The 25939-nt window shown below is 33.4% G+C and overlaps 1 protein-coding gene across 5 annotated transcripts in view; it reads left to right on the forward strand.

The window, feature by feature from the left end:
• The window catches only part of LOC139488541 (ATP-dependent RNA helicase DDX4-like), a 44230-nt gene extending 23101 nt beyond the window's left edge, over window positions 1–21129 (forward strand). For 3 of the 5 annotated variants that reach the window (XM_071274284.1, XM_071274258.1, XM_071274249.1), the window contains exons 3-18: window positions 201–250; window positions 3050–3325; window positions 3648–3675; window positions 4464–4486; window positions 4952–5029; window positions 5254–5337; window positions 5660–5740; window positions 6057–6143; window positions 6844–6918; window positions 7827–8128; window positions 8581–8865; window positions 10074–10383; window positions 15880–15979; window positions 16918–17188; window positions 18947–19066; window positions 19800–21129. In XM_071274284.1, coding sequence (XP_071130385.1) covers window positions 3136–3325; window positions 3648–3675; window positions 4464–4486; window positions 4952–5029; window positions 5254–5337; window positions 5660–5740; window positions 6057–6143; window positions 6844–6918; window positions 7827–8128; window positions 8581–8865; window positions 10074–10383; window positions 15880–15979; window positions 16918–17188; window positions 18947–19066; window positions 19800–19904 — 2139 coding nt within the window. In that variant the 5' untranslated portion in view covers window positions 201–250; window positions 3050–3135 and the 3' untranslated portion in view covers window positions 19905–21129. The remainder of the gene's footprint in view (window positions 1–200; window positions 251–3049; window positions 3326–3647; window positions 3676–4463; window positions 4487–4951; window positions 5030–5253; window positions 5338–5659; window positions 5741–6056; window positions 6144–6843; window positions 6919–7826; window positions 8129–8580; window positions 8866–10073; window positions 10384–15879; window positions 15980–16917; window positions 17189–18946; window positions 19067–19799) is intronic. The other 2 variants (XM_071274278.1, XM_071274268.1) reach the window with 1 other exon arrangement.
• The last annotated feature ends 4810 nt before the right edge of the window (window positions 21130–25939 follow it).

Here is a 25939-nt window from a genome sequence, read left to right on the forward strand (position 1 = left end):
TTTGAGCAAAGTTATTAAAATATATTTTTTCATGCTGCCTGAACTGGTAAAACATGTATTTCTTATTTTGAAAGTGTTTGAAACAAAAATAAATGAAACAAAAATAGCTTAATTAATTTTCATTGTCAAAATCTTAAGCTAGTTCCACTGCAAAGTTATAGTGCCATTATGAAATGTTAATCATTTTACTTATTTGCCAGGTTTGGAAGAGGATCCACCTCACCAGGGTCAACATCAGCTCCTATACCTGGTAAGAACGGTTAAAATATGCATATTCGTATGCCTTTTTATACGACTGCGTATATTGGTATCGCCTTGTTGTCCGAAGACAGATGGTTTCCGGATAATAACTTTAGTATAAGTAAGGCCACACCAATTTAATTTCTTGTTCTACGGATTTTTGGACTCCAAAATTTGGGGCGAGCGAGCGATTTGAAAATTTTAATAAAAAAATATTTAATTTGCAAATTTTTGAGGCGAAGCTTGAAAAGTAGAGGCGAGCGATTATAATTTTTTTTTGTAAACATAAAATAGTAGGTTTTGACAATATTAAAGCTTGATTTATCACTTGTACTTTGACATTTCTTTAATTTCTGAAGTATTTTTTCCCTGTTCACCAAGAAATAATTAAATCTGGGTTATGTATGTGTGACTGACATTGAGACATTTCTCCTTCCAAGTCATAATCAGTTTGGAGATAACCCCTTAATGTTATAAATATCCCTTTTACATGTTTTATGAGGGATCAATATAAGTTATAATATATTTGTTTGTACAAAAGGCTCATATTTTCTCAAAGAACTATATATCTATCTGGTATTAAATGGTCAAAACATGTCCAAGATTTTTGTAATATTCCTGGACTTTAACCATGTTAACACATTTACTTTAACAGTTTAATATTATTCAAAATAAGTGGACCCCTTTTTTTTAGAAAAAAGTTGTTTAAAATATGATGTAACTCTCCTCTTTTTTAGTACAAAATTCTAAGTTTTCAAAGATTTTGTATAGAAGAACTATACAAATCCTTGGTATTTCTATTAAATTTTTCTTTTCTACATCAGTAAAATGACCCCTTGTCTGAGGGAGGGTTGTTCTCGCAACCTGATAGTAACAAACACAGGTCAAAGTACGGCCTTTTACACAAGGCTTTGATACAGACCAAACAGCAGGCTATAAAGGACCCTAAAATTATTAGCGAACACAATTCGAAGAGGAAAACCAACGATCTAATTTATATATCATGTATATCCAAACGGGAAAATACCAATGAACAACATCAACAAACGATAACTGCTGAACGACAGGCCCCTGAATCAATCAGGACAGGTGCATAAACATGCAGCGGCTATGGATAGTTTTGTTTCGCCAGCATACAATATAATTGCAGTTGAAGGCAAATCCTTCAGAAGTTCTTTGTACTTTATTCTAAAAACGAACATTTTTTAATAGGGAATATAAGTAAGGGGGAAATAAACCGATTTTTTGTTCTTTTTATAATATTTACAAAAAAAAAACCGGTGCGGGAAATGGACATGATTACTTTTCCGGATGCGGGAATGTAAAAAAAATAAAAAAATTCTGTTTTGAAAAAAATAGGTGCGGGCGGGTCCGTCGAACAAGGAATCAAATTGGTGTGGCCTAAATAGAGAATTTTAGCACAATGTTTGTAACCACAAAAGGAAGCTTGGGATTGATTTTGGGGGTTATGGTCCCTAAAGTTTAGGAAGGGGCCCAAAACGAGCATTTATTTAGTCAGTACAAAAAGTTGTGTATAAAAATTTCAATTGTTCTGAAATTGTACCACAATGTTTAAAACCATAAGTAGAAGGTTTTGATATATTTTGTGGGTATGGGGCAAACAGTCTAGTAATAAAGGACCAAAAACAAGCATTTTTGTAGTTTCAAGACAATAAATTGGAGTTATCTTTCTTTGTCCAGAATAGTTGTTGAATCAACTTAAATCAATGCTATATACAATATACAATGCAATATTCACTTTACTGCCAATTGATAAATTAAAGCAGTTTTTACCATTCAGTGATTACAAGCACTTTGATTATCGTTCTAGGGTTGTGCCCCTTTACAAATGGAAAAATTGAAGAGTTTTTTAGTTTCCGTTCTCTTAACTTAAATTTGTCTCAACTAAATTTAAAGAAATGTGTATATAATGCTTATTACATCTAAAATCAGTTAAGTTCATTTTTTGGCAGCTTCACTTTTACAGTTCTTGAGTTATGTCCCTTTATAATGTTATATGCTATTGGGGCATCATCTGTCCCTTTGGACACATTCCCCATTTATTTTTTTAGAAGTTACTATTAATTAATATTAATTTTAACCATGACCGTTTACATTTTGTATATTTTAATATTTTATGATATATTTAAATGAGTATTGTTGCAAACTCCATTAGAAATTTGAATTGAGATCATTTTGGGAATAAGGGAAAGAGGGAGATGGAAAAAAAATTTTTTGGGGGGGCGGGGTCAATTTTTCTTATTTCAGATTTTTTTTCAAATAATTTTTTTTTGAGAGGATTATAAACAACATAGTGAATTGCTCAAAAGCAAAATAAAAAAATTAAGTTCATTAGACCACATTCATTCTGTGTTGGAAACCTATGCTGTGTCAACTATTTAATCACAATCCAAATGCAGGGCTATATCCAGCTTGAATCTTGTGTCCACTCCATACTAGCCCCAACCGCTCAGGGTTCGACCTCTTCAGTCGTATAAAGCTGTGCTCTAAGCAATGAAGTACTGATTTGTATTCAGATTGTACATGTATAACTCATAAAACCATGAAAATTGGTGGCCATGAATACTTCTTATAATGTAGTAACAGGAACATGTCAACCTTGTTGAAATAAGCTTTTGTGTTACAAAAGAAGTTTGTACATGCTATGATAGATGCATGTACATTTTTGTCACTATTAGTGGCCACAGTTTAAAGATTTTGATGTTGTGCAAGTCATTCTACTAACTGTAAACATGCATTTATTTGTTTGATCATAATCATTTTCAAGTATACTCTTCCTGTCCTGTAGGATTTGGTCGTGGAGTTCTTCGTGAAGGCTTTACTACGCAAGCACAGACAAATGGATTTTCAGATGCAACAGAAGGGGTAAAGGACATGAGCATATCTAAACCCCCTGCTTTTGGAGGAAAGCCTGGCGGCTTTGGTTCTCAAAATGGTGGTGGAGGATTTGGTTCCTCAGGAGGCGGAGGAGGATTTGGAGGAAATAAAGGTGGAGGAGATGGTGGATTTGGCAGCAAAGGGGGGTTTGGGGGAGGCGGTGGTGGTGATGGAGGATTTGGAGGAGGTAGGTTTATATCCTGTACAGTAGTAAGTCAACCTCATAAATACTAAAACCACTGCAATTATATATGTTGCATGAAAAAAATTGTATTAACAATCATATTAATTTCGCAAAAAAATAAGATTTTGTTTGCACTTTATTAGAAATGTTTTATTTAGAAAATTTCAATTTAATTTTTTAACATGCATATTTTTAGGGGCAGTATATTCAATTCAAATGAAATTTAGGATTGGAGAGAGAAAAAACAACTTTTAATGTATAATTTGTCGTAACAGAGAAAAGACATTCATGTTCTATATAACAAGAATTTCCAATTTTTTTTCAGGATTTGGAGGAGGAGACAAGCCACCAAGGTAATATTACAAATCAGTTAATTTATAGATAACAATGAAAGTGTTAAGGATAGACTTAATTTTCAGTCAAATAATGATATTACCACAATTTAAGAACAATTTATACCAATTGGAATGTTTTGTGTCTATCAGAATTCTCAGTTTTACTATGTGATATAAGAACTGCTATACAACAAGGGAACTCTACCAAAGCAAAATGTATGAGGCATTAGTTTAGCAGATATGTTTATAGTAAAATATATATACTCCATCTCTGTGTACATAACATTATGCAACAGAGATGGAGTATATTTAAGAAATAATTCATGGGGGCTTGAATATATCGTGATTTTACCACAGGTTGTCCCTTTATGACAAATATTTTACCCCGACAATGGCAAGGGGTAAAATATCAGCATAAAGGGACAACCCGTGGTAAAGTCCAGATATATTCAAGCTCCCATGAATTATTTTGATTCTAATAGGACAAATACTGCAATAATTGTTTTGGATCGAAGCGCTCTAGGTAAAGGCATTATTTGCCGTTCTCATAAATAAACGCACTATTAAATTGACGTAAAAGACTGGAGCAAACTGAACAAGTGGCAGCTAAAACTATTTACAATAACATATTGAGATGGGTTTGGAGGAATTTATTTAAGTGCATTTATATGTCTTGTGTGTATACAAAACATGGCTTATATAACACATTTTAGCATCTTTTGTTTGCATACTTAGGTTTGTGTGGTATAAAACAAAAAATGTATTTAATGGAAATATGATTTCAAAATATTTTTCTCTCTTTGTAGGGGTGGTGGCTTTGGAGGATCAGGTAAGGAAACATTCTTGTCTCATCATATTGAGTGTGACTTGTACAGTTAATTCAGAAATTTGGGGGTGCATTTATTATGGCAAGTGTTGAACAGACAATGATGTGATTTTAGATAACAGTTCATACAGACAATATAATAAATGTTGTGAAACTTGTAAATGCAAGTTAAACCTTTCCTGTGGCAATTTTTGCAAAATTAAATTAAGATTAAAAAATAGTTCCAGAATTTACAGTGATATGCATCTTACATCACCACCATATATCTTTCCTTAATTTGCAGAATGGCTCAAATGTATTGTCATTTACATTATTTGAACTGTTATTGAAGACAAGTGTCTGGTTAATAGCTGTGAATGGTTCATTTTATTTTTCTTCTTAAAAATTGGCCATGCAATTGTCCAAATTAAGTAATCCTATCATAAAAGATTCAGTTACACAATTTAGATTAAATGATTTGTTTTTCAGGTGGTGGAGGCAAAGGAAACTGCTTCAAATGTGGTGAAAGTGGTCACATGTCGAGAGAATGTCCTAGTGCTGAACAAGGTAATTCTGCACAGCCTATGTTTACGTGTGTTATTATACCCCAGCTTTAAAAAAAGATTCATCATTCAACAATTCCTGTTTACTGAACACTTGTATCATTTTACACATTTTTCACTACTATTTCCAAATTACCTATTCAATGGTTAGGATGTTTTATTATTGAATTTGAATTGGGTGTTGACTTTCAATCTTGCGTAATAACTGGAACTGTACATGTGTTGTAGGCGGAGGAGGTGGTGGTAGTAGAAACTGCTTCAAATGTAATGAAAGTGGTCACATGGCAAGAGAGTGTCCTAATGCTGAACAAGGTATGTATTTTATATCTTTCAATTGTTTTAATATTAACAAAGGAAATGTGAATTGTTTCAATATCAACAAAGGAAATGTCGATATCTGTCAATGAGAAAGCAATTCAATGACAAAAATACATCACCATTTGAGGTGCAGAAGAATTGATTGCCATTTTATACCAATTCATTCTTCTTAATTGTTTAAAATATGTTGGAAAAAATTGCAAAAGGGGTGATGGACACATGATAACGCCATAATAAATAGAAAGATGCACACTAGCTGATTGTCTTGAATAATTAATTTATGTGTAACAAGTACTAATGACTGACTTTTTTGTAGGAGGTGGTGGTGGCAGTAGAAACTGCTTCAAATGTAATGAAAGTGGTCACATGGCAAGAGAATGTCCCAATGCTGAACAAGGTATGTATTTTATTTCCTTGAATACGGTCAATGTTACCTATGATGTGGTCTTTCTAATTTAATGCCAAATTAGAGATTTTCACTGAACATTGAAAATGATAGTGCCCCATCCATGTACTGGGGACACATTCTTGTTTTCTGTGTATCCTAAGACCTAATGTGTGGTGATTTAGGATTGATTGTATATAACAATTCATTATTGTTTGACAAGCCTTTTTAAAGATGTTGAAAAACAATTGTTAAGTGCCATTTTACGTAAATAACAGCTCACTAGCTGCTTGTCAATAATTAAATTAACCTAATGACTTTATTGTAGGAGGTGGAGGTGGTAGAAGTGGAAACTGCTTCAAATGTCAAGAAAGTGGTCACATGGCTAGAGATTGTCCCAATTCTGATAGTAAAGGTATTATAATAATGTATTTACGAAGAACAAGATCCTATATGATTTAGAAAATTGAATGTAAATTGTTTGTCATGAGAATTAAGCTGCTTTGTCAGATGTTTATTAAAACTTTAACATTTTAAGATCATAAAATTAAAATGTATATTAGTAGGGCATCTTGGTTTGTTGAAAAATCAAGGAATTCATGATTTTTTCCACATAGAAATGGGGATCTTTGTCCTGTTCCAGAGTTGCGAAATCTTTTTTTCCCTGGTGGTCCTTGAAGAAATCTGCTGGTCCTCACTATCAATCCTATTGAAAAATACTAAAATTGTGTCAGTCCTGTTCTGTACAGTTTTAGCTATTTTTTTGTACTGATTATCTATGCTCTTTACAAAGCATTGGCAATATAACATTAAATTTTTCACCAGAACTATTCACTAACAACATAATTGTATCCAGATGATGTCAAATACTTTTTTTTATACAATAAAAGTATGAATGAAGTTCTATAATTGTCTCTATCGACTCGTGTTCACTTATTATAAATGTTGTCAGTAGTATGTATGTTTTAATAGAACCATTGTTGGAACATGTACAGTGCAATTTTTTTTTTAATGAATTTCAGACAAGAGAGGTGTAATAATTTTCCACATGTGTCTGATTAACATTTGAAAGGCCATCTCAATCCATCTATAAATGATTTTCTAATTTATTCAAGGAAATGCATGCTTCAAGTGTAATGAAGAAGGACATATGGCCCGAGATTGTCCTAAAGCAGAAGGTCTTTCATTAGGTAAGTAAATCGTGTGCCTACAAATAATGTTTATGTCCCCGTCATAGTAGGGGGGGGGGGGGGGTATTCAGTTTTACCCTTCTAGTCCGTACATCTTAAAATTGTTTTCTGTTCTCTTACTTTAGTTTGCCTCCGCCAGATGTTATGAAATTATGATGTTATACACAGATCAAGTTTGAACTTTGGTGGTGTCACTTTTACTGTTTTAGAGTTATCCCCCTTTACAAATGGAAAAATAGCATGATTTTTTTGTTTCAATTTCCAAACTTTAGTTTGTCTCAATGATTATCACCACAAAACTCACTTCAAGTTCATATTTGAGTAGCATCATATGTGTCCCATTGATACATTCCCCAATTATATTACTTAAGGTTGTTCATTCATGAAATGTCGAAAAATTTTGTGCTGTTACTTGATGGCTAGTAAATGCTATGGGCTATTCCATTAAAATGTGTATAGGAGGGTTGGAAGGGGAGAGTTATTGAATGTGGTTCATGGGTCTTCTTTCTGTTCTTTAACCATTTATTTTGTGTCACAAACTTAGGCTGTATCAAATATTCAATCACAATCCAAATTCAGAGCTGCTTTAAACTTAAATATTGTCAACTGTTCAGAGTTCGAACTCCTCAGGAAAACCTGGTTTACCATCTCGTCGACAGCCTCTTGTTTCTATTTTTATTAGGTTTCTGGATATGGAATCTTGTTTGCTAAAGGAATGACTGAATATCTCCGTCTACATTTTGTATCTGCAATATCACTATAACACATTAATTTTTATTTTAAAAAATGAGCCGTTTATATATATTTATGCTGTCTGTTTGGAGGTAATTTTCCAAATCCCTCCAAGCCCAATTTATGTTATATCCTGATAATGTCTAAATTGAATTATGTGTGCATTTATTTTTCAGACAAGGACCGTCCACCCCCTTATATCCCACCTGCACCATCTGAAGATGAAACTGAAATTTTTAAAACCATACACGCAGGCATAAACTTTGACAAATATGAAAAAATTCCAGTTGAGGTCACAGGATCAAATTGTCCTGAAAAGATCTCAAATTTTGATGATGCTGGATTGTATGATACCTTTCTTAAAAATGTGAAAAAGTCTAACTATGATAGACCAACACCTGTACAGAAATATTCTATTCCAATAGTAATGTCGGGAAGAGATCTGATGGCGTGTGCACAAACAGGATCTGGAAAAACGGTATGAACTTAAAAAATGAAGACCTGGATTTGAAAGCTCTTCATGCTTAGTATTGGTTTTTTTATAAAAAAAAAAAAAAATTGTTTCTATCTTCATCGAATGCTTTGATGGAACATGATTTTGGTAACCATCCCTTGCATAACATAATACAATGTGTTTTGTCTTCTAACATTTGAACAGTGAACTTGTACAGAAAACAAAAGACAAATTGTGTTTGAATTCTGTGAAGAGAAAAAAAACACCTTGTATTGAAAAATAATTCAGTTGAGAAAGGATTGGTCGTATGGCAGCACCAAACAAACTTAATTTCACTTCGGACCACCCCGACTTGTATGACTCGACTCTGACAAACATTCTGTTAAGATGTCCATAATAAAAATAAAAGTGCAAGTTTTCAGAAATTTATATGAAATATGATTTTAGAACTTTGAAACTGTCATCTTCATTTGCAGGCTGCTTTCTTGCTGCCAGTTTTAACTGGAATGATGAACAATGGACTGACTGGTAGTTCATTCTCAGTAGTTCAGGAGCCACAGGCTTTAGTTGTAGCTCCAACTAGAGAATTGGCTGTACAAATCTTTACAGATGCCAAAAGATTTACCCATGGCACAATGTTAAGACCTGTAGTATTATATGGAGGAACCTCTCTTGGACATCAACTGAGGAATGTAGAACAGGGTGCACATATAGTAGTTGGTACACCTGGTAGATTAATTGATGTCATTGGTAAAGGAAAGGTAAAAACTATTATTTTTTCAGATGGTTCAAGTTTACATCTGCTTATACCCTGTGATGAGTTTTGAAATGCATCCCTCATCAACTTTTTGTTAACTAGACACTTTTAGCAGAGGTGTTATTAGTAAAAAATACCTCGCAGTTCATCTTATGTTAATGCATAGATGCCAACCATTACGATTTTTGCGTAGTTTTTCCGATTTTGCGATAAAAACTACGCTGTTACGGTCAAAGTCGAATAGTTACGGATTACCAATCATTGCCGTTCAATTTTGTAAAACGCGGATTTGTATCATTACTTTTCCGTCCTGGTCCGGTATTTAGAAAACGCCAATGTAATGCTTCCGGTTTCTCGGGAGTTATCAACCTATTGTTGAGTAACTAACTGACTTCCAAAGGCAAACTTGCATTTTATGAAGGAGCTTTCCCCCTTTCTCTACTTCTCCTTGACAAAACGAAAATGTACGAGTCGAGAACATCTGAACAATTAATGAATGGAATACATACTACAGACAACATGTTAAACAACAAAGTTTAGTGCACATCACTTTGCAACCACTCGTCAGTAATTTTTATTGGTAAATGCACATTTATAAATGATTACTGAAAACTTTTAAAAAATACGGAAAATTTGATAGTTTGTTACTGATTGTGTCAAAAGGGGGTTGGCATCTATGTTAATGATGGCTCAGTAGATTAAGCTATGGTATTGAAGAGATGACTATTATACTTGAGGGTTTTCTGCTGTCAAATTAAGTTTACCTATTGTCTGATCTAGAAAAAAAGATTGGAAGTTATTGCTCTTGGACAAATCAAATGTGGGAACATTTAAATGCTGTTCTTTTTATAAACAACAATAACAATACTTTATTTTAAGAGGGTTACACAGATAGCCATATAACTAATCTTCGCTGAGGCCCTCGTCATTAAAAATCATAACAAAATACAGACATATACATTGCATACATTAGTATAAAAGTAAAGTAGGATAATAATGTTCAATACAACTTGATAAAATGTTTAAGCGAAAAAATAAACTTGACGATTGATATAATCAGATTTCAATATTCTTTCAACAGATTTACAAATGTTTATTTTTTTTATACAAATTATTCATTTGTAAAACAAACAAAACTGATGAATAGATTTAGGGAAAATGTCTTTTTAAACAAGAGGGTTTTTGTAAAGCCTGATATTTTCTTCTTTCCAGGTCAGTTTAGAAAAGCTGAAATATTTAATTTTGGATGAAGCTGATAGAATGTTAGATATGGGATTTGGACCAGAAATAAAAAAAATAGTACATGAATTGGGAGCACCTCCCAAAGAACAGAGACAAACTCTTATGTTCAGTGCAACTTTCCCAGAAGAAATCCAGAGACTTGCCGCTGAGTTTTTAAATGACTATTTGTTTTTAACTGTTGGTAGAGTTGGCGGAGCTTGTACCGATGTTGCACAGTATGTGCATGAAGTTCCCCGTGATCAGAAACGTCAAAAGCTGTGTGATATATTGTCTGAATCTGGTAAGATATAATTTGTAATATAAACTTGTAGTTGATTTGATAGTTAATTTGGAAAATGTGTATTGTTCATCTAGAAAGCATTTAAATTTGAGTCTGAAGACATTTAATGAGATTACTTTTATGGTAAAAGGGAAGAACATCAGTAAAATAGAGACAACTTAAAAATTTATGCACTTATGCATCAATTACCTATGTCACAATGCTTATGTTATGTTCCAATTGTCAATGGCGTGGTTTAATACCTATTTGACCTTGGGTCAACCAGTGTTACTTCTGGACCCCCCCCCCCCCCCCCCCCCCAAAAAAAACCAAACAAACTAGATAGGTGTATATATATTTTAAAAAAAAGTTTTTTTTGTACACTTCCATAGTTTAATGTAGTAATTTTATTGATTCACTTTGCCTTTCTAATAGTTTTTGAAGTGCTTGCAGTGCATTATTTGACAGTTCTTATCATCAGATTGATTATTCAGGAAGAATAAAGCGTAAATTTGATGACTACATGTACTCAGGGTTTAAGCTAGGATTTTGAGGGCTTTAGTCACTTTTGCGCGCTATTAAAATCAACCTTATTTTGTGTAAAAGCAAGGGACCAATGATGTATATTACTAGCTTCATCTTTTGACTTTGTCAGATTTTAAGGGATTGAGGCAGACAGGCACCAGCATGATTGGCAGTTATTGTATGATTTAACTGTATTGGCCATTGTTATGAAAGATTCTGACATGGAAATATGATGGAATCCAGAAATTTAGTTCACAAGTTCTCTTCAGTTGGTTCCAGGGGTCATTCCTGATCAACAAAAGTTGGATTTTTTAAACAAGGAATCACAGCATAAATTAACTTACAATGATTATTTCACTGCATAATCATTATCCATATAAAAGGTCTACTAAAATAGATATTTGGAAATCATTTCTATCAAGTTGGAAATGTATAAAATCATTTTTGGAACTATTATAATGACTGAAAGGAGCTTGTAAACAAATCAACAATAGTGAATAGATCACGTTTACTACTTTCGGTTTTAAAATGAAACGAAAACGGGAAGTAACACGTGGATAATAAATTCAAAACGAGTCCGGATTCATCAGGAAATTATCATTTTTATACGACCGCAAAATTTGAAAAATTTTTCGTCGTATATTGCTATCACGTTGTCGTCGTCGTCGTCGTCCGAATACTTTTAGTTTTCGCACTCTAACTTTAGTAAAAGTGAATGGAAATCTATGAAATTTTAACACAAGGTTTATGACCACAAAAGGAAGGTTGGGATTGATTTTGGGAGTTTTGGTTTCAACAGTTTAGGAATTAGGGGCCAAAAAAGGGCCCAAATAAGCATTATTCTTGGTTTTCGCACAATAACTTTAGTTTAAGTAAATAGAAATCAATGAAATTTAAACACAATGTTAATGACTACAAAAGGAAGGTTGGTATTGATTTTGGGAGTTTAGGTCCCAACAGTTTAGGAATTAGGGACCCAAATAAGCATTTTTCTTGGTTTTCGCACCATAACATTAGTATAAGTAAATAGAAATCTATGAAATTTAAACACAAGGTTTATGACCATAAAAGGAAGGTTGGTATTGATTTTGGGAGTTTTGGTCCCAACAGAATAAGGGGCCCAAAGGGTCCAAAATTAAACTTTGTTTGATTTCATCCAAATTGAATAATTGGCGTTCTTTGATATGCCGAATCTAACTGTCATGACTGTGTATGTAGATTCTTAACTTAAATTAAAACTAAATCAAATACAAAACTAAATTAAACTTAGTTTGATTTTGACAAAAAATGAATCAGTTAGGTTCTTTGATATGCTGAATCTAAAAATGTACTTAGATTCTTGATTATTGGCCCAGTTTTCAAGTTGGTCCAAATCGGGGTCCAAAATTAAACTTTGTTTGATTTCATCAAAAATTGAATAAATGGGATTCTTTGATATACCAAATCTAACTGTGTATGTAGATTCTTCATTTTTGGTCCTGTTTTCAAATTGGTCTACACTAAAGTCCAAAGGGTCCAAAATTAAACTTAGTTTGATTTTAACAAAAATTGAAATCTTGGGGTTCTTTGATATGCTGAATCCAAAAATGTACTTAGATTTTTTATTATGGGCCCTGTTTTCAAGTTGGTCCAAATCAGGATCTAAAATTATTATATTAAGTATTGTGCAATAGCAAGTCTTTTCAATTGCACAGTATTGCGCAATGGCGAGAAATAACTTATTGCACAATATTGTGAAATAGCAAATTTTTTTTTTAATTAGAGTTATCTTTCTTTGTCCAGAATAGTAAGCAAGAAATATCTAATTGCAAAATATTGTGCAATAGCAAGATTTTTTTTTTAATTGGAGTTATCTTTCTTTGTCCAGAATCAACTTAAATCTTTGTTATATACAATATACAATGTATATTCACTTTTTACTACCAACTGATAAATTAAAATAATCTTTACCATTCAGTGATAACAAGCAGTTTTTTTTACATCTTAATATTTTATGATGTATTTAAATGAGTAGTTATTGTTGCAAACTCCATTAGAAATTTTAATTGAGATTAGTTTTGGAATAAGGGAAAGGGGGGTGTGATTAAAAAAATTGGGTTCAATTTTTCTCATTTGAAATTTCATAAATAAAAAAGAAAATTTCTTCAAACATTTTTTTGAGAGGATTAATATTCAACAGCATAGTGAATTGCTCTAAGAGAAAACAAAAATTTTAAGTTCATTAGAACACACTCATTCTGTGTCAGAAACCTATGCTGTGTCAACTATTTAATCACAATCCAAATTTAGAGCTGAATCCAGCTTGAATGTTGTGTCCATACTTGCCCCAACCGTTCAGGGTTCAACCTCTGCGGTCGTATAAAGCTACGCCCTGCGGAGCATCTGGTTTTATTTGAATTCCTTTAGTAAGAGATATATATTTGTGTGTCTCTCGTTTAATTGATTCTAAGGCCGAGAAAAAAAAGATCGATGTTTCCGGTAACCCGACCGACCCTGTTTTTTTAGCCCCGACCCTAACTTTTTTATTGGATCTTCAAAAAAAAAAAAAAAAATTGTATCAACCGACCCCGTTTTTGACACAGGCTTCTGATAGATGACATTATATTTTTTCTCTCTTGCTTCTACTTGCATAGAAAGCCAGTAAAACATTTTATTAATGTCAAAAGGTATTCCAAATAGGTTAAAATCCAAGAAATTTGCACAGCAGGTGCTTCAAAAACATTGCAAATGGCACACTTCCGGTTTTTGTCGAGCCTGCAACTTTTGTTGCAGAAAGCTCGACATAGGGATAGTGATCCGGCGGCGGTGTTAGCTAACTTCTTAAAAGCTTTATATTTTAGAAGGTGGAAGACCTGGATGCTTCATACTTTATATATAGATGCCTCATGTTACGAAGTTTCCGTCAGTCACATGTCCAATGTCCTTGACCTCATTTTCATGGTTCAGTGACCACTTGAAAAAAAAGTTCAGATTTTTTGTAATGTTGAATTCTCTCTTATTATAAGTAATAGGATAACTATATTTGATATGTGCGTACCTTGCAAGGTCCTCATGTCTGTCAGACAGTTTTCACTTGACCTCCACCTCATTTCATGGATCAGTAAACAAGGTTAAGTTTTGGTGGTCAAGTCCGTATCTCAGATACTATAAGCAATAGGGCTTGTATATTCGGTGTATGGAAGGACTGTAAGGTGTACATGTCCAACTGGCAGGTGTCATCTGACCTTGACCTCATTTTCATGGTTCAGTGGTTATAGTTAAATTTTTGTGTTTTGGTCTGTTTTTTTCATACTATATGCAATAGGTCTACTGTATTTGTTGTATGGAATGATTGTAAGGTGTACATGTCTAGCGGGCAGATGTCATGTGACCTTGACCTCATTTTCATGGTTCAGTGGTTATAGTTAAATTTTTGTGTTTTGGTCTGTTTTTTTCATACTATATGCAATAGGTCTACTATATTTGTTGTATGGAATGATTGTAAGGTGTACATGTCTAGCGGGCAGATGTCATGTGACCTTGACCTCATTTTCATGGTTCAGTGGTCAAAGTTAAGTTTTTGAGTTTTGGTCTATTTATCTAATACTATATGCCATAGGTCAACTATATTTGGTGTATGGAAATATTTTATGATCTTTATGTCAGTAGGGCAGGTTTCTTTTGACCATGACCTCATTTTCACAGTTCATTGCACAGTGTTAATTTTTTGTGTTTTGGTGAATTTTTCTTAAACTATAAGTAATAGGTCAACTATATATGTTGTATAGAAGCATTGTTAGCTGTACATGTCTGCCTGGCATGGTTCATCTGACCTTGACCTCATTTTCATGGTTCATTGGTCTTTGTTTAGTTATTTTGGTTAATGTTAAGTTAATGAGACAGTTGTAATAAAGCTTTATACTTAGGACTATCAACTTAATATCAATGATAAATATAGAAGACGAGACATTTCAGCGTGTGCACTCTTGTTGAAACTAATTACGGATCCGGACTTGGAAAAACCATGATAATTTTCCGGATTTCATTTACGATGTCAAAAAAAAAAAAAATTCCGACCTACCGACCCTATTTTTCAAAATGATGTTACCGGAAACACATATCTTTTTTTTTTAGGCCTAAATGATTTCGTATTTTACGTTTTTTAAAGTCTATAAATAGTCGAAGGAATACTTTCACGCATGCGTAGAACACAATACAGGAAGCACCTGTTAAACTCGTGAAAGTTTTGAATAAACACATTAAAGTTCTTTATTTTAAATGGAAATTGTCGAAAGTTTTTGATGACAATTTAAACAAATATGACGAAAATGCCTTCGAATGACGAATCTACGACAAATGAACTTCAGATTGTGATCTTTTGAGAAATATTGAAATTCAAATGCGAACTGTCCGGGTTGTTACATTTTTGATTAATTGACGAAACTATACTCCTGGTTGCTGAAATGAAATGCCGACTGACTGATTTTCCTGGGGAAATAATTATGATGGTCATTCAATTATGGGGTTTGATAATAATTAACGGATTAGTGACCCATCCGATGGCGATAAGCGGATTAGTTATAATCACAACTTGTAACACCTGTTAAAAATGTTAATTACCTGGAGGTCATAAACTTGTCAAAAACATGAAGATTTATAGTTTTTATTGCAAATTTTTTTTTACACTTTCAAAATTAAAGTGACGAAATTGATTTGAAATACTTTCGTCAATGAGAAAACTCTTTCGTAAAATACGAAAGTGACGAGCGCTAGCAAAATCACTGCATGTACTCATACTTTTGTGTGGAGCAAATTTAGATTGATACAGGGCAAATCAGCCATTGTTTTAGGTCATGTTTGACAAACTGGTCATTGATGGAGAACATCATTAAACAATGTATTATTCAGTGAAGGGTAGTTGTTTGACATAAACAGTCAAAGCCTTTGTGCATTTTAAGGTCAAATGAAGTTCCTGAATAGTTAAAATATTCTAAAATTTATATTTTATTTTAGGTACAGACAAAACACTTGTTTTTGTTGAACAGAAAAGAAATGCTGACTTTCTTGCTACTTACTTGTCTCAGTCTGGATTTCCAACAACAAGTATACATGGGTACGTAATTATACAAGAAGTAGTATACAATGAATAGACAGCGTAAACTGATTTTGAAAAAAAATAGTTGACATCATTTTTCTCGTGTGCATATTTGACAAGTCAATATCAACCCAAAATGGTATACCGTGTGGTGTGCTTTCAGATTTATTTATTTATTTCAATTTCCAGTTTACAGATACCTGAATAAATAGGGAAAAAAAATCAGTGAACTGAAAATAAGAGCCATCTTGAAATCAGGCTTCATGTGAACATTTTTTAATTGGCTGATGTGTTTTTTAATAAAATAGAAAAAAAAAAGGAATTGTTTATGGCCTTGATAGAAACTAATCTACATATCATTCCTCTGTCTATATTTGCCATATTTATAAATTGGCCAGATTTGAACTAAATTTAGGACCCGTAAACATAGAGCGCAGGCGTTGACAAACTAAATATTCCAGTTAAACATGTAAAATGTCATTAAAAACATTGTGTTCAAAAATCTTTTTTGTCGACGTTTGCACTCTGTTTCCTGTCACATAATCAATGCAAAATTTACCAATTTTCATTGATTTTTCGTGGAAAATCAAAATGAGTACTGTTTGTGACGTCATCAGTAGAACGCAGGAACGTAAATTTTCACCAAATAGATTTATTTCCTTTCTAGTCAGTGTATTAGCTATGAATCACTGTGATATTGGTCAATAAATCCTAATTTGAAAATTGAGGTAAAAAAGAGGGCCATTTTAGGGTGTTATCTAACCTACTCCTTTCCATGAACACTGATACATTATAAAAACTGCAGGGTTAACAAACAAAAACAAAACAACTGAACATGGGTAGGTTGATATTAGAATATATGTATTAATTTGAGGTTGTTTAATATTATTTATATCATGACATAAGGTATCTTTGCAACCCTAGTCTATATGTTCATAAATATGTTTACATTACAGTGACCGTTTACAGCAGGAAAGGGAGGAAGCTTTGAGGGATTTTAAAACTGGCAGAGCACCCATTCTTGTAGCTACATCAGTGGCAGCTAGAGGGTTAGACATTCCTCTTGTTAAACATGTCATAAATTATGACCTTCCACAATCTATAGACGAGTATGTACATAGAATAGGAAGAACAGGACGATGTGGTAATGTTGGAAAATCCACCAGTTTCTACACAGATGATTCAGATGGTGGAATCGCAAAAGCTTTGTTACGGATCTTAGCAGATGTAAGTTACAATGTGCAAAATCAAATAGACAGCAGCTTGTCATTTATTATTCATTTATTGCAGATTTTGTGAAAGTAAATTTTTAAATTTAATTTTTTGTCGAGCCTGCAACTTTTGTTGCAGAAAGCTCGACATAGGTATAGTGATCCGGCTACGGCGGCGGCGGCGTTAGCTAACTTCTTAAAAGGTTTATATTTTAGAAGGTGAAAGACCTGGATGCTTCATACTTTGTATATAGATGCCTCATGTTACGAAGTTTCCGTCAGTCACATGTCCAATGTCCTTGACCTCATTTTCATGGTTCAGTGACCACTTGAAAAAAAAGTTCAGAATTTTTGTAATGTTGAATTCTCTCTTATTATAAGTAATAGGATTACTATATTTGGTATGTGCGTACCTTGCAAGGTCCTCATGCCCGTCAGACAGTTTTCACTTGACCTCAACCTCATTTCATGGATCAGTGAACAAGGTTAAGTTTTGGTGGTCAAGTCCATATCTCAGATACTATAAGCAATAGGGCTAGTATATTTGGTGTATGGAAGGACTGGAAGGTGTACATGTCCAACTGGCAGGTGTCATCTGACCTTGACCTCATTTTCATGGTTCAGTGGTTATAGTTAAATTTTTGTGTTTTGGTCTGTTTTTCTCATACTATATGCAATAGGTCTACTATATTTGTTGTATGGAATGATTGTAAGGTATACATGTCTAGCGGGCAGATGTCATCTGACATTGACCTCATTTTCATGGTTCAGTGGTTATAGTTAAGTTTTGTGTTTTGGTTTGTTTTTCTCATACTTTATGCAATAGGTCTACTATATTTGTTGTATGGAATGATTGTAAGTTGTACATGTCTAGCGGGCAGATGTCATCTGACCTTGACCTCATTTTCATGGTTCAGTGGTCAAAGTTAAGTTTTTAAGTTTTGGTCTTTTTATCTAATATTATATGCCAAAGGTTAACTATATTTGGTGTATGGAAATATATTATGATCTATATGTCAGTCCCGCAGGTTTTATTTGACCATGACCTCAATTGCACGGTTCATGCCACAGTGTTAAGTTCTTGTGTTTTGGTCTATTTTTCTTAAACTATAAGTAATTGGTCAACTATATTTGTTGTATGGAAGCATTGTTAGCTGTACATGTCTGCCTGGCATGGTTCATCTGACCTTGACCTCATTTTCATGGTTCATTGGTCTTTGTTTAGCTGTCTTGGTTAATGTTAAGTTGATGTAGCAGTTGTAATAAAGCTTTATACTTAGGACTATCAACATAATATCAATGATTAGTAAAGAAGGCGAGACATTTCAGTGTGTGCACTCTTGTTTTAGTAAAGACATCTTTTTGGGGCCTAATGTTTGGCTTTTTGTTACATTTAAATTTCCTGTAGTGTACCAAAATATGGTCTTTCTTTTCTTGTTATATTATTTGGAGACGACATGCAATACATTTACTAAAATAAGTAGAGCTGGTATGATTGCCACGTCTTCCTTGAAAGACTCTACCTTGTTTTATTTTGAATTTCCTTATTTATTTGAGCATTACTGAATGCTAACAAAATTAAATTCCATGGGTCTGTGAGACGATCTGTCGTGTCAGACAAGTTTTGGTTTGATCAGAAAGGCTGTCAAATTCTGACCAAATGACATACTTATGTTGGTAATCTATTGAATTATATTTTGCACCAGGTATTCTCAAAGGCTTTTCACTAACTAAAGATGTTTTGATCCTCTTAAATAGTCTGTTTATATTTCAGGCACAACAAGAAGTCCCATTATGGTTAGAGGAGTATGCTAAATCTAGTCAGTCTACTGCTGGCTTCTCTAACTATGGAGGCAAATTTGGTGGAAAGGACATCAGAAAAGACCAACCAAGGGTAATTAATAGTAAATCTTTGCATACTGTATTTCATAAAACTTCTAGTGAAATATAGCACAAGAAAACAATATCGGACAAATACATATTATACTTTACTTATTCTCGAATTCCTACGTGAACAAAACAAGAAATGAATTTTCTTTATTGAGAGCATTATACATATCATGATGAACATCAATTAGATTAAAACAAACAAACAAACCTCCATTCATTAAGGACCAGTCAAGTTAATATAATTCCTGGATTTTGAATTGATTTTACCAGCAGTCAGTTACTTTCTGCAGAAGCAAGAAAAAGAGAAACCAACCTTTACGAGGGTCAGATCCTTAGAATTGGATGCTGAACAGTGCATCTGACTTTAAAAAGGGTTGACTTTGTTCAAGTTCAGACAATATAGACTGAATTTGATTAATTATTGGTTGCAGTTGTAGAAGATTTCATCAACTTCCTGTGAACCAAATACTTGTACATTCTAAAACACAATTGCCATGTAGGTAATTTTCGTTGCATTTTTCTGGGGGACTTCAAATCAGAGCGTTCCCGATAACATAAAAAACAAGAATATTATTAGTGAGCAATATATAGCTTACAAATCGCTCACAGTTTTACCTCTGAGTACATTTTATCACGGATCAATTGCCATTGTGTAAAATGTCTAAAAATGTTTAGAATTTTGCTGATTTTTCAGCTTGTAGAATTATTATTAAAATTATGCAAATTGCTATTTGTAGACAAGAGACAACCACACAGGAGATTCCGGAGGAGGATTTAATGGAGGTTTCAGTGGAGCACCTGCTAACTCTGGAGGAGGTGATGATGAGGAATCCTGGGATTAATCACATTTTGGCATTGTTATTCCAACCATTGTAAATAGTTTGTTTGACGATGAGATACTTTGAAGAACCTTAACAGGTTCTTTTTAATCATTTTACTCCATTCATATTTGAATGAATGCTGTAACCTGCAAGGAAGCAGGAGTTGTGTTATAGAAGAGTGAGCAGTATGCCATTTATATATCAGCACACTAACTGTAAAAAAATCGTATCATGATTTTCAGAATTTATCTCGATACTCTCAGCAGATAATTCTTCAATGTTTTGTTTGGACCTAAAAGTGGGTGCAACTACCAGAACAGACTGATCTAAAAAGTTGACAACTATTCATTAACAATGTCATCCAATACCATACGACTTAGCAGTGGGAATGTACCATATAAATCAAAATCAGTTGTCACACAGAGTGAGGTGTTTTAATAAGATCACAAGGAGCAATGTATAAGACTAGAAATGAAGAACTATAAACCAGGCCATGTCTTGCCACGGCCTAAAACCATTAGGCCATAATATCTGGAGACTTCCTAGACTACATAGGATTATGTCCTGGATATGTGGAAGGAAAAATAGTATTACCAAGTGAACCAACAGCTGAATCTGTTCAGTTAGGTAATCACTATTGGGCAGCTGTTATTTGATAACAAATGATAGTGTTGAAACTAGAATTGTCTAAATGCTGAACGGCCTGTCTGGGAGAAGGTTCGTCATTGATTGGAAAGCGGGCATTATTTTTAAGTTAAAAGAACCTTATCAAACTAAAACAATTTTCATTTTATGTTTTATTTTTTAATTCCATCTTAATGAGAATTGATTTGATAATGTGTTTTTTTATTGTTATTGTTTTATAGTAGTGCTACCTTAAATCATGTGCTTAATCAAATCCAGTTCTTATTTGTTTACATAATGATCAATAGTAATGTGGTTTTCTCTTTGACTGTAAGATATATGCCAATAAGTCTTTCTTTAATCGTGATGAACTCTAGTCTGTATGATGTAATGTTTTTAAGTCTGTGTGGCATCCTACTATGTCAGATGGTTGTTAATTGTGATAGATCTCATGAACTGTAAAATCAGAAATAGTGCAATATGTAATTGGTATACCTGCTTACAAGCAAGGCAAATTTTTGATGATTTAAGGAACATTTCATTAATTCTTAACCTTGTGATACTTATTGTTATACGTTTTGTTTTTACAGCATTTCATATTAAATCATTTTCAACATTTTAATTCTGTATAACCTTTTCCATGTTATTGTACCTAGTGTGGGGAAATTGTTGGTTTGATCATTGAAAGCCTTGTGTACTGTGAGGTCTGTGGATTCGACCAGGGGGTCCTGTTCTTGTCATTGCGCAACAAAATTTCATGAAACTTTGTTATTAATAAGGACATACTATGTAGATGTGCATATCGACAGAAAAGTATGATTTAAATTTTTTTACGGTCCCACAACAAAGTTGTTGGTGCCATATAGTTCTACCCTTGTCTGTAATTCCGAAATTCCGTCATTCTGCAACAAACCATTATACAGAGTTTTTTCTAAACACCTTCAGATATTGGGCTGATTTTTGGTGATGTGAGTTAACCATGATGAGTTACAGATCAAGTTAAAGTTTCGTTCCGCTTCACTAATTTTTGCCGAAATTACGGGCTTTGGACTTTGATAATGTGTTTCAACAATTTATCAGACATTTTTTCTAAACTTTTAGATATTGGGCTAATTTTTGGTATGTTTGTTAACCATGATGAGTTACAGATCAAGCTTAAGTTTCGTTCCGCTTTGCTCATTTTTGCCAAAATTACAGGCTTTGGACTTTGATAAATTGTTGAAAATCACTGTTATACAGACTAATTTTCTTAACTCTTTCAGCTATTGGGATGTTTTTTGGCATGTGAGTTAACCAAATTGAGTTAATACAGATCAAGTTTAAGTTTTGTTCCGATCGACTAATATTTGCCGAATTACGGTGCTTTGGACTCGTAAATTGTTGAAAATAACAGTTATACAGACTTTTTTTCTAAACGCTTTCAGACATTGGGCTGACTTTTGGTATGTCAGTTACAGATCAAGTGGCCATTCGTGTCGCTTTGACACATCTAGTTCTAGGAGTTGTACCCCTTTGAAATTAGAACTTTTGTCTAAATATACTGCTGCAATAGTTGTCATTGCATCTTGGAAACCACTTGACAGAATTTCATGAAACTTTGTAGCTAATGAGAACATTCTTTGTGGTTGTGCATACCCACAAGGTATTTTTACCACTTAACTATCATTTGAGTTTAATCCAACTTGTAATCTGATGAGATTTTGTTTTGCCCAGTGTCAATGTGAGGTATGTGAATATAAAAAAGAAGATGTGGTACGATTGCCAATGAAACAACTACCCACAAGATACCAAATGATACAGAAATTAACAACTATAGGTCACCGTATGGCCTTCAAAAATGAACAAAGCCCAATTCGCATAGTCAGCATTAATAAGGGCCTGCTCACAAGGTTCTTTTGTTTACTTTTCATGCAAACGTTGTTTCCTTAATCTACAAAATAGATATATCCACAGTGGGGATAAAATCTATTTTATAATGCATCACTTGCAGTTTAACAAAACCTGTAACCTTTGTAGCATGTAAGTGCATACATATTAAAACCAAAGAGAGATGATATAATCACCAGTGAAACAACTTATGTAGCAGCTGATTTAAATGCATGATACTTGTGTTAATACAAGGTGGAATGATGTAGTGTCACAATTACAAAATTTCATTGAACTATGGTGGTGCATGAAATAGAAATTAAGATTTCTTGAGATTCCAGTCAATTTATGCCAGATTTTTATGAAACTAATAGGTTATATCTGACAAGTTTAAAAATCAGTCAACTATTTTTAAATGTGAAACCACAACATGGAAAACATTGTAAGCACTTTCAAACCTATATTGCGTGTAGGATTTTCATGAATTTATACCAGTAATCAGACAGAGACCCTGGTCAATTATTTTGACAAGAATTTTATTCCTTTGAAATCTAATTATTATATTAAAATTGCATTATATGTGCTATGTAGTTAAAAGCAAAGTGTGGGAAAAGTTCTTAAATCAGCACAGATCATATATGTTTACAGGAGTTATCATTTAGCATTTAAGATCCTATCGTGGTTTGCATGTCTGTCACACAGTGTTCCATTGGTCAGTTTAATTTTGCTGTTTAGTTCTTTTCTTTAATTTGCTTGACTACTAGATGACAGGACTATTGTTGTATACTTATCCTTCCAGTGCATCTCTAAACTTGAATTCCTTTATCCAAAGCTGATGTAGAATACATTTCTTATCTTTTTGTCTCACCTGCTACAAATATCACAGAATGCAAGATATGATGTTAGATAAGAATCTGGTTACAACTATTTGGATAAAGCTTGAAAATTAGCTTGTAATGAGTTACTGGATAACTAATCTATAATTGGAAGATGGATTCCTTGCTATATGTCTATCATGTATCAAGGTTAAAGTTTCTGTATAGTTCGTATCTTGGATACTTTACGAATTAGGTCATCTAAATTTGGTGTATAGAAGAAATAAAATCACACAATTAATGATGGACTGAACCTGGTTTTATAGCTAGCTAAACTTCTCACTTGTATGACAGTTGCATAAAATTCCATTAAATTGACAACAATGTTTGAACAAAACAAACCTACATAACAGGTAAAAATGTCAAAATAGGGGTACATCTGTTAGCATGTGTTATAATCTTGATCACTGAAAAGGAAAATAAACACTATAAAGGCATATAATTAGACAAAGCTCACAAACAAAAATGAAAGACAAGAATACACAAATGGATTGATTTAAAGTTGCACATGTTAGACTGGAAGGTTTCAATATAGCTTCACCTCAATGTAAGGTAATGAAAATATCCAGTTGTCAAAAGATCGAACAAACCCACTTGTAAAATACAAAGATGTATTAGTTTATTTCATTAAGTAAGACATGCGAGTCATTATGGTGTGTGCACTCTACTTGATTATTAAGTCTCCCAAACAAAGTTTTGAGACTTCTTTTTGCTCAGGAGAGCAATCAATCTTTCGTTTGTGCATTGGGGTCTATAAAGGGTTATTTTGAGGGGCTTAAAGAGGGAAGGGTTGGGATTTTTTTTTTAATTTTTCAGATGACTTTAACTTGAAAACTAACATATGCAGTCTTCAGAAATGATCACAGGACAATAAAATTAATCAAATGAAATATAGGGGGGTCACTCTCACCCCTTTCAATAAAAGAATGTGCTTTTATCTTCTAAATGGTCAACAATCCCCACCCCTAAACTATGAATATATTATTGTATGGGACAATAAAATAAATCAAATAAAATATAGGGGAAGTCCACGCGGTCACCCCCACCCAATTATGTTTGTTAACTTGTAAACGGTCGAGATTCCCACTCCTAAACCATACATTTTCTTGCATGTGACAATAAAACAAATCAAATGGAATGTAAGTGAAGTCCCTTGGGGTCACCCCAACCCCCTCCTGTTTGAAAACTTGTAAACGGTCGACATCCCCTACCCTGGTAGTTAACAAAGGTACCAGGATAATCATTTAGTACGTCTGACGCGCGTTTCGTCTACATAAGACTCATCAGTGATGCTCATATCAAAAACCATATATACACATGGAAAAAAGTATTGCAACACAAAATTGAAATTAAAATTAAAAAAACACTCTTTATTTTTTTGTGATATAATTTGGTAAAATAGAACTAGTTAAACATTATTTAAGTATCACCTGAGTTTAATTAATAAATATCGACTCGATAAGTTTTTATCTGCACATGCATTTACTGTACCCGTACACAGCAAAACAGATGTTTTTATCCTCATTGTTTTCAACACTTTAAATAACCAAGTTTTTAAAGTTATATGATTGACACCTTGTAATGGGTCCTTGACAACTCTTAACTGCAGCAAGATGGCAGATTATCAGCATGAGAGAAGCAGGGATGTCGCTGTAACAATTGCACGTATTGTTGGTCAACACCATTCCACTATAAGTCGTTTTGAGAATAAAAACCAGGCAATAAACGATGTTAAAGACCTTCCGAGATAAAGAAGACCCCCTCCCCTATACCATTTGCTAGGGAAAATCAAGCATAATGAAGGTTGGTCAGAAGGAAACCCATTGCATACAAGACAATCCTAAAAAGAGAGTGGTAGGCCTACAAGAGCCTTTTATCAAGAACTGTTCGAGATCGACTCATCGCTACTGGTTATCGTGCGATAAGACCATTTCGGAGACCTTTGCTTACAAACATACACACAGTTTTCCGTATCGAATGTAGTGCAGAGCTCGCCAAAGTTGGAAATTAGCATCGTGGAGGAAGATCCATTGTTCCAATGGAATTCGTTTCATCTTCCTTGGCCCGATCGTAGCCCGGATTTGAACCATATCGAGCATATATGGGACACCATTGGGCGGAAAGTGCGGGAAAGGACATCCCAGTTCAAACACATCATGAAATAAACAATGCCCTTCATTAGAAATGGTTGCTGCTACCTTAGCAACAAATTAGTCGATTTCTGGCAGGAATCAGAAGACGTTTAGACGCGGTTATCCGTTTGAATGGAGGCTGCGCACAAAGTATTAATTCTTTGGCGTATAACAATCAACCATGATGTGAACAGTCATCTGAAGATAAATTTTGAAATGTCTGACATTGTAAAGTTCGACTACAGTAAAAGTTGTAAAATGCAGTTTTTTGTACAAAAAACACTTCATTTTGTTATTAAAATTGTGGTTATATAAATCATTTTTTTTCAAACATTTTTTGTTCGTTTGAATGCCAATGTTATCATAAACTATGTTTCAATAATATTATACAAATATTTTATTATATTTCATCCACAAAAAGAGGCTGATTTTTCAAGTTTTAAAAAATCAAGGTGTTGCAATACTTTTTTCCATGTGTATATATTCGTGTATGGGACAATCAAACAAATCAAATGAAATATAGGGGAAGTCAACGGGGTCATCCCCTATCCCTCATGTT

Source organism: Mytilus edulis, chromosome 1 (genome assembly GCF_963676685.1).
Source record: "Mytilus edulis chromosome 1, xbMytEdul2.2, whole genome shotgun sequence".
NCBI lineage: Eukaryota > Metazoa > Mollusca > Bivalvia > Mytilida > Mytilidae > Mytilus > Mytilus edulis.